This window comes from Octopus bimaculoides, chromosome 20, assembly GCF_046866305.1.
Source record: "Octopus bimaculoides isolate indiv1 chromosome 20, ASM4686630v1, whole genome shotgun sequence".
NCBI lineage: Eukaryota > Metazoa > Mollusca > Cephalopoda > Octopoda > Octopodidae > Octopus > Octopus bimaculoides.
The window spans coordinates 13017425-13027596 of NC_142947.1; the positions used below are offsets into that span (position 1 = coordinate 13017425).

The 10172-nt window shown below is 41.1% G+C and overlaps 1 protein-coding gene across 3 annotated transcripts in view; it reads left to right on the plus strand.

Moving 5' to 3' along the window:
- The first annotated feature begins 1538 nt into the window (after positions 1 to 1538).
- The window catches only part of LOC106880863 (uncharacterized), a 316744-nt gene continuing 308110 nt past the window's right edge, over positions 1539 to 10172 (plus strand). For 2 of the 3 annotated variants that reach the window (XM_089338025.1, XM_089338023.1), the window contains exon 1: positions 1661 to 2949. In XM_089338025.1, the coding sequence (XP_089194151.1) occupies positions 2853 to 2949 (97 nt within the window). In that variant the 5' untranslated portion in view covers positions 1661 to 2852. Of the gene's footprint in view, positions 2950 to 10172 lie in introns of all 3 variants that reach the window. The other variant, XM_089338024.1, reaches the window with a different exon arrangement.

Consider the following 10172-nt stretch of genomic DNA (forward strand, 5'->3'; position numbering starts at 1 on the left):
GTGGCTGAGTACTCCACAGACACGTATAACTTTAACGTAGTTCTCAGGGAGATTCAGCGTGACAGAGAATGTAACAAAGCTGGGGACACTTTACAGCTACAGCTTATTCTTGCCACCTGAGTGAAGTAGAATGGAGTAACTTGATATAAAATGTCTTGCTGGAAAACACAACGCGCCACCAGGTATCGAACTTTCGAACCTATGCTCGTGAGTCGAATACCCTAAGCAATAAACCACGCGCCTTAATTTCTTAACCATACAGCTGCACCCATGTTAATAGTCAAAATGTCCTTTGATTATCGTTCTACCTGATCAAGATTCACTTAGGCTCGTTCATTTAACAAGAAAAACATTTTCCCATTCATGCAAATACATGCTATAAAATATGATATGTTCAATCGTTGAAAACCCATGCTGGGAAAATACCTTCATATACATTAAATATTATAGAGACAGTCGAATACAAGCTCACACACACACACACACACAGAGGAAAACCGACACGTAACTAAGAGAAGCAGAAATAACAGTAATTATAATAAGAATTAATAGTAATTATAAAAGAAATTGATAAGAGTTAAAGTCAAAAGCACCAATATTTGCGTACGTGGACAGGTAATATCAAACGTTATACACGATAATAATAACAAGCTTGAACACACGCGTTGATAGTAAATAAAGATAGCTTTATAATATCACGTACACTCATAAGCAGAAACTACATAGAGACATTATAAAAAGGCGTACACGTACATATATTGATACATCACATACTCACCATAATGATAATAATAATTTTTTATTATTTTTTTTATTGGTTGTAAGGATCGAACGCAAAACATATAGGGACAATACAAGGGGCGTATGGGGTGTTGAACACTAACGTGTATACACTAAGTAACAAAAATTTTTAATAAAACAATTGAACAATAGAAATTCCCCTCCAAAAAGCGGGGAGTTCCTCACCATAATGATAATAATAATAATATAGAGAGAATGATAACGTTATGCAGATCGATAATATTACACTAATACACATTGATAACGTCACATGCATACATATATACATACATATATAGTAATAGCATAACACTCACACACACACACACACACACACACACACTAATACCACACGCACACGAAATGATAACATCACACGCGCGCGCACACACACACACGCATTTTTTTTTTTTTTTTTTTTTTTTTAAAGTTTCAGCTTAGAGCTGCGGCCATGCTGATATCAATGATATAACACACACACATCTATATTACATACAGATGCATGATAAGAGACACAACGGTAACATCACATCACATCACACAATAATATTGAAATAATACAGAACCAATAACAACCACATATATATATATATATATATATATATATATATATATATATATATATATATATACGCATATATATATATATATATATACGCATATATATATATATATATACGGCACGTTGTTGCTCTGGTTGTTGATATTGTCAACGCAGCTCTTCTCTTCCAAACGGACCACCACCTCCGACAACTTCCAACAACATTTTCTAACAGCAACAGCAGAAACAGTCTACTCCGCCTATTGCTCTCGCCACCACTAACACCACCACCACATCCAACAACAACACTACTACTGCTACTACTACTACTACTACTACTACTACTACCACTACTGTAACGGTCGCTGCTGCTGATGATTCTCTCGCACCGGCTTCGCCGCCGCCGCCGCCACTAACTCATCTAGAATCATAAACAAGTCTTCGTCGCCAACACCAACTTCTTTTACACACACACACGCACACACACACACACACACACACACATACGCACACACACACACACACACACACAAGCTGCTGCTGCTGCTGTTGATGTTGTTACCGGTGTTGCTGTTGTGATTATTATTATTATTATTATTATTATTAATAATAACCCATCTCCAACTTCTCCTCATCCTCCCTCCGCCTCTAACGATTATCATTACAGAATCTCGTACCGCCGACGCCACCACACACACACACACACACACACACACACACACACACACACACACACACATACACACATACAAACACCCACACTCATTAGCTCCATCAATGGCCACCAGCAGCACCACCAACACTACGAGCACAACCACCACCACCACCACCACCACCACCATCATTTCTATCAGCTGCACTATCGCATAGTAATACCACCACCACCACCACCACCACCATCACCACTACTAACTAACTGCACCGCATACTTCCACTATAACACCAACACCACCGCCACATCTGTCGCCACGCCTCCGTCTTCACCATCTCTATCAGAAAGAACACACACACACACACACATACACACAAACACACACATACAAACACACCATACGTACATATATACGCATACACACATACGAACAGACGCGCATACACACGCACGGACACACACATGAACAGAGGTACCATCATCACCACCGTCGCCGCCGCCACCACCACCACCACTACCACAGCAGCAGCCGCCACCGCCGCCGCCTTTACGCCAGCACGCAACATCACTCTGACCACCACCACCACCGCAACCACCACCACCACCACCATCAGCTACAGCTACTAACAACTGCTGTTGTTACTGCTGCTGCTGCTGTTGGATCACTATACCACAACTACCACCACCACAATCACTACTACTATTATTGTTACTACAACTACTATTACCACTACTACTACTACTACTACTGCTACTACTACTACTACCAGCCGCACCAAGTATTAAGCTATCGCCGCGCACCGCTGTCTCTGTTATTTACTACAACACATGGAGTACCGCCGGAGTCCATGTAGGCAGTTCTAATGAGAGCGAGACACTATGGCATGCCTTTCGGACTGGATATTACGCTACGGCTGTTTTCTATGGATTTTTACCTGGTTGTCGATGGACACACACGCCAAACGAACGCAAACCTGTGAGTAAAATCCACAGTTTTTGGTCCTCGTCATTTCATAGTTGTGATACTTTATAAATGTTCTTATCGCGGTGGTTGGTTGGCCGGCTGGCTGGCTGGCTGGCTGGTTGTGCTGCGGTCTGGGTTTTTTTTTTTTTTTTGTTCGCTATTGTCGTTTTATTATTGTTTTGTTTCCTGTTGTTGCTCTTTTTGTTATTGTTCAGCTACAGGTCAGTTTTGACTGAGAAGGTTTACGATTAACGATATTCCACTCGTGACAACCTCGCTGATTATTTTATTCTATTTTATTTTATTTTATTTTTCATTTTATTTATTTGTTTTCTTTTGTAATGATACTGTACGGTGTGAATCGAAGTCTATGTGTTGGTGGAAGGCAACTGGCTGTTATTTCTAGCATGTGGAACGAGCTATGTACAGACTCCCCTTGCGGTTAATGGTGTCTGTCCGAGGTTATAGTTAAAAATAGTTATTGTGACCATTGAGGTCATAAGAGCGATGTTATTGTCGTAGTTGTCACCAGAGCAGTGACTGTTTTTAAAACACACCTAGCGAACTCAGACCCGGGAATGATCACAAACACTTCGTTGTTGCTGTTATTACGAATGTTATTGTTTAACACCGAGTCGAGACCAGGATCGAACTAGATTATTTCTCTCTCTCTCCCTCTCTCTCCCTCTCTCTCTCTCTCTCTCTCTCTCTCTATATATATATATATATATATATATATATATATATATATATATATATATATATATATCGTATATAATGTATCCCCTAAAACAGTAGGTGCGTGTGATTTGAAGGAGGTTTGGCTGTTATTTTTTCAGCAGGTCGAGTAAGTGACCACGTAAGAAGCTTCGTCGTTGACCGGTGTTTAATGCTGTTGTTGTTGTCGTCGCTGTGGTCATAATTGTTATTGAAGCTGTGTGACTGTTAGGAGAGAGAGAGAGAGAGAGAGAGAGAGATTCATACGTGAAATATATCCAGCTATGTCAGGAACTGCACGTTGTCTCGTGTCTCTGTTGTGGTTTCCACTATTTATTTTCTTGGTCACTGTTGCTGTGTCAGCTGTTTGGTGCGGTCATTCTAGAGTGCCGGCTTATTTCTTGCGATTATTACTGTTTTCGAGTAATATGGTCGTTCTTTTCTTCTCAGGTGTTCATTCATTTCTTCCCAGGTGTTCAATTCTCCCCCCCCCGCCCCAGGTGTTCTTTCTTAGTGATCCTTCTTGTTATTTCCATTTCGGTTGCATATTTCTGGCCCATTTTCTGTGTCGGGTTTGAAGTGTGGTCCCTTTATGTTTCGGTTGTATAGTGAATTCATTTTTATGTCTTCGGTGTATAACGTATTCACATTTATGTTTCGGGTGTTTGGTGGGTCATGTTTTTGTTTTGGATGTATATTAGAATCGCTTTTGTATTTCGGGTGTATGGTGTACTCACATTTATGTTTCGGGTATGTAGTAGGCCCCGTTTCTGTTTCGGGTATATAGAGAAATCACTTTTGCATTTCGTGTATATAGGGAAATCACTTTTGCATTTCGTGTATATAGAGAAATCACTTTTGCATTTCGGGTGTATGATGTACTATATCTATTTATGTTGGGTCAAGTTTGTGTTTCGGGTATATAGTGAAATCACTTCTGCATTTCGAGTATATATATGATGCACTCACATTTATATTTCGGGTATATTGTGTAGGTCATCTGTGTGTCGGGTGTATACTGAAATCACCTTTGTGTCTCGGGTTTATAATGTGCTTACATTTGTGTTTCGGGTATATAGTGAAATCACTTTTCTGATTCGGCTGTATTGTGTAATGACATCTATATTCCGGGTATATAGTAGGTCATTTTTGTGTTTCGGGTGTATAGTGAGCTCACATTTGTGTTTCAGGTATACAGTGTGCTTGCACTTGTGTCTTGAATTTATAGTGTAGTGTTTCGGGTGTAGAGTGTGGCCACATTTGTATGTTCGGATGTGTAGTGAAATCACTTTTGTGTTTCGACTGTAGAGGGCAGTCACATTTGTGTTGGAGTATATAGTGTGGTCGCTTTGTGTTACTAGTGTGTAGAGCGGTCACTCTTGTGTTTCGGTTTTGTATTGTAGTCATTCTTGTATTGCAGACATTCTTGTGTTCCGGTTGCTTATTTATGGTCATCCTTGTGTTTATTTGTGACCATTCTGGTTTCGGGTGGTTTTTGTAGTGATTCTTCTGTATCGGTCGGTTATGTCAGGTGCGGTCCCAGGAATTTTTCGAAGAGAGGGGACAAGCTCAGAAGGGAATACAATTCCAGAAGAAAATGGCATAATAACATTGTTTAGAAATGCGCACGAGCCCCTCAGGCTCCCCTTGGGTCCACTCCTGTATTTGGTGGCCCTTCATATTGTTTCGAGTTCTCATTGTAATTATACATGTACTGCGGCTATTTTGTGGTAATGTGTGCTTATTTCACCTGTGTGTACCTGACCATTCTTGTGCTTCGGAACTGGCAGAAGCATTAGAGTATCACAAAAAAAGAAGAAAAAAAAACGTATAGGCGCAGGAGTGGCTGTGTGCTAAGTAGCTAGCGGTTCGGCAAAAGAGAACAATAGAATAAGTACTAGGCTTACAAAGAATAATTTCTGGGGTCGATTTTCTCGACTAAAGGTGGTGCTTCAGCATGGCCGCAGTCAAATGACTGAAGCAAGTAAAAGAGTAAAAAGAGAGAGAGTAAAGAGTAAAAAAATGCTTCGCTGTTTTGTACCGGCTCTTTACGTTCTGAGTTTAAATCATACCGCGGTCAGCTTCTTCTTTCATCCATCCGAAGTCGATAATATAGGCATCATTCAAATACTGTAATCGGTCGTATCGACTGACCCCCCCGTCCCCTCAAAATTCTTGGTTCTATGCCAAAATAAAAACTTAGTTCTCTTTCGGTCGTTTATACTTATTATAAGTTATTTCGATAGGTGCAGGCGTAGTTGTGTGGTAAGAAGTTTGCTTCCCAACTGCAAGGTTCCGGGTTCAATTTAACCGCGTGACACCTTGGGCAAGTGTCTTCTATATCCTCCAGCCGACCAAAGCCTTGTGAGTGGATTTGATAGAGGAAACTGAAAGAAGCTCGTTGTATGTATATATATATATGTGCGTGTATCTGTGTTTGTCCCCCCACCACCATCACTTGACAACCGACGCTGGTGTGTTTAACGTCCCTGTAACCAACGGTTCTGCAAAAGAGTCCGATAGAATAAATACTAGGCTTACAAAGAATAAATCCTGGGGTCGATTTGTCGGACTAAAGGCGGTGCTCCAGGGTGGTCGCAGTCAAATAACTGAAACAAGTAAAATAAGTTTGCTGCGCTCATTCCTGTTTCGAATGTGTACAGTGATCGTTCTTGTGTTTCAAATGTTGTTGGTTTTGTTGTAGTTAACAAATGGATTTATTATTGTATTTGTTGCACTGTCCCATGCCAACACTGATCCAGCTGATTCATTAATCAAAGCCGTGCCAGCTATGACCATCCCGTCTTTTATTCAAACATTCCATCTAAAATCTACAGTGGGATCTTCTACGTGATCATTCGATCTGTTAGAAATAAGAGCCAAATCACCCTCAAATGACAGTGCGTATTCTTATACAAGGAAACAACACATTAAATAACGTAGCCCCTCCCTGATCCCCAAAAGACTAGATGGTCACGAGTGGATGGTCACAACGGGAATATCTTTTGTTTTTGATCGAAAGGAGTTAGCTTGAGATTAAAACATTATCCATTATGACCTTCCGTTTTTTAAGGTGTCAGGGAATGGTTTGAGGGAGATTTGGTCGCTATTTCTAGAAGGTAAGGTGGCCGTGTAGTGACACCTTATTGTTGCACTTGTCGTGTTAACTGTTACTAAATCATTGTTGTAACGACAATGATCGTTGTCGTAGTTGTGAAGGAGTTGTGGTTGTGTTGTGAGTCTGATTGAGTTGTTTTCAATATCGGTGTTGTTTGTAGTTGTTGTTGTAAGTCTGATTGTGTTGTGATCGTTGTTGGTGGTCACTGCAGTTGTTGTGAGTGTGGGTGCGTCGTAAATATTGCTGTCATTGTACGTAGTAGTTGTGACTGAGTTGTGAACATTGGTGTTGCTGTCTGCGCTTAGTTGTGTTTCTGTTGGGACTCCAAGTTGCATTACAATTGTTGTTTGTGGTGACTTTGTTGTTGCGAATGTAATTGTTACAGTTAGAGTCATTGTTGTGAGTACTGTTGCTCTGTTCTGGTTGGAAATGTTGTTACAAGTGTGTTCGCGGTCGTGGTTACCATTGTTGTTGTGAACGCTGTCGTAAGCGGTTGCTATTGTTATGATCGTGTGGTTTGGTTTGATGTGACTAATCCTGCTGTGAGTTTAAATGTTGTGGTTGTTACTGATGTTGTTGTCCTGGTGTGGTTGTGTGCGTGTGTGTGTGTGTGTGTGTGTGTGTGTGGTGGTTGTTGTTGCGATTGTGTTTATCATTATGGCTGTTATTGGGTTGTGAATGTAGTTGTAATGGTCGTAGTGATTTTCGTCGTTATAATTGTTGTTGAGGTTGTTCATTGTGACACGTGGAACTAACTCTAACCTCAGGTCATTCCATTGACATCCGTCACCGTCGGTGGCAACGATGTTGGTAAAGTTATTGTTGTTGCAGTTATTGTTGGCAATAATAACGTCCCGTGGCGGCGGCGGCGGCGGCGGCAGCGGTGATTAGTTGTTGCTGATGCTGTCCCGGATTAGACCCAGCACATTCGACTTGAACCCGAAATACTACAGAAAGTCAATTCTTTTACTTGTTTCAATCATTTCACTGCGGCCATGCTGGAGCACCGCCTTTCGTCGAACAGATCAACTCCAGGACTTATTCTTTGTATTATCATCATTATTGTATATATATATATATATATATATATATATATATATATATATATATATATATATATATATATATATACATACATACACACAATTATTATCATTATTATTGTATATAAATATATATATATACATGTTGTTGTTGTTGTTGTTTGTTATTGGTGATGTAGTTGTTGTTGTTGCCGCCTCCGCCGTCGTCGTTGTCATCGTCGTTGGTGTGATGGATGTTGTCAAAGTGATGATATCTCATTCAGAGATGACATCAGGGACACCACAACAAGTGACACGGTCATAAGAAAATTGAAAAACATCCGGCGGAAGCTGTTTTGAGATTTGTTATTGATGTTGTTTAGCCCGCCACCCACCCATTTAATTCTGATTGCGCACACCTATGATTAAATGTCGTAGAGGCGCAATGACCCAGTGGTTAGGGTAACGGACTCGCGGTCATAGGATCGCGGTTTCGATTCCGATTCCCAGACCGGGTGTTGTGAGTGCTTATTGAGCGAAGACGCCTAAAGCTCCACGAGGCTCCGGCAGGGGATGGTGGCGAACCCTCCTGTACTCTTTCATCACAACTTTCTCTCACTCTTACTTCCTGTTTCTGTTGTGCCTGTAGTTCAAAGGGTCAGCCTTGTCACACTGTGTCACGCTGAATATCCCCGAGAACTACGTTATGGGTACACGTGTCTGTGGAGTGCTCAGCCACTTGCACGTTAATTTCACGAGCAGGCTGTTCCGTAAGCGACGGAGTGCCAACATGATCAAATGTGTCCCTGCCATGATCATCATGTATTTCATTAACTCACAAAACTTTCTCGACATTTTTTCTTAAAAGTAAATGGTGATTTGACTGTTGCTTTTAGCACGTCCCACGACCACAGAGAGGTTCTCTAGTTTGCGATGTTAGTTGTTGTTGTTGTTATTGTTGCGTTAGCCTCAGATCGAGCAAATAATCGAAGGTATTCCATTTGTGACCATATTTCCTATGAACCGGGACATCATAACTTATGACCCAGTGCGTCTTGCTATTAAGTTTGCAGGGACATGTCTTATAAGAGGGATCTGATTCAACAGGTATAATGGCCCCCAACAGTCTGGTGCCAGAACAGTCAGAAAGACACCCGTGACTATTTGCCGGCCCCTTGGCCACAGAGAGAAAAAATAAAGAACATGCGAAGGAGTGGCTGTGTGGTAAGTAGCTTGCTTACCAACCACATGGTTCTGGGTTCAGTCTTACTGTGTGACATCTTGGGTAGGTGTCTTCTACTATATAGACTCCGGCCGACCAAAGCCTTGTGTGTGGATTTAGTAGACGGAAACTGAAAGAAGCCCGTCGTATGTTTATATATATATATATATATATATATATATATATAGGGAGAATTCACAAATATATATATGTAAGTATGTATGTAAATGCATGTGTTTATGTTTGTGTGTCTGTGTTCACCCCCCAACATCGCTTGACATTCAACAGGTACATTGGCCCCCAACAGTCTGGGAGCCAATATAGCCATTCTTGTTGTCGTTGTCCAAAGTTCGTGAACTAAAGAACAACAGAGTTTCCACTGCGACCATTCCCGTCTTGCTCTATTCAAACTCATAGTATTCAATATGCCTCTAATCTCTGGTGTTCCTTCAAAATATAGATCGGTAGGGTGTAAATTAAGGGAAATTTGACTGCTATGCAGTGGGATCCCTCGCATCCTGGCAGCAGAACTTAAGAGTAAGATGAATGACCTGGAGGTGCGAAATCTCGTCTGCATTTTTAACTTCATAGTGTGTGTCTGTGTGTGCGAGCGTGTATGAGTGCGTACGTTTAATTAGTATAACTTTATACGTACATCTGTGTGTGTGTGTGTGTGTGTGTGTGTGTGTGTGTGTGTGTCTAAGTGCCATTGTATTGCGTCCCTGTTAGTGTGTTTACGTGTGCTGTGTACGTGAGTGTGCCTATCTTCGTGTGCTTTTTATTGATTGCATGTGTCCGTTTCATGTGTGTGTGTGTGTGTGTGTGTGTGTGTGTGTGTGCATACTATGTAATTCTGTGTGTGTGTGTGTGTGTGTGTGCATTTCAGTGTAATTCTGTGTGCGTGTATGTGTTTGTGTGCATTTCAGCGTAATTGTGTGTGTGTGTGTGTGTGTGTGTGTGTGTGTGTGTTTGCATTTCAGTGTAATTCTGTGTGCGTGTGTGCTTGTGCATTTCAGTGTAATTCTGTGTGTGTGTGTGTGTGTGTGTATGTGTGCGTATGTACATTTCAGTGTAATTTTGTGCATGCATGTGTGTGCATTTCAGTGTGATCGTGTGTTCGAGTGTTCGTGTGTGTGTCTACGTGCTTGTGTGTTTT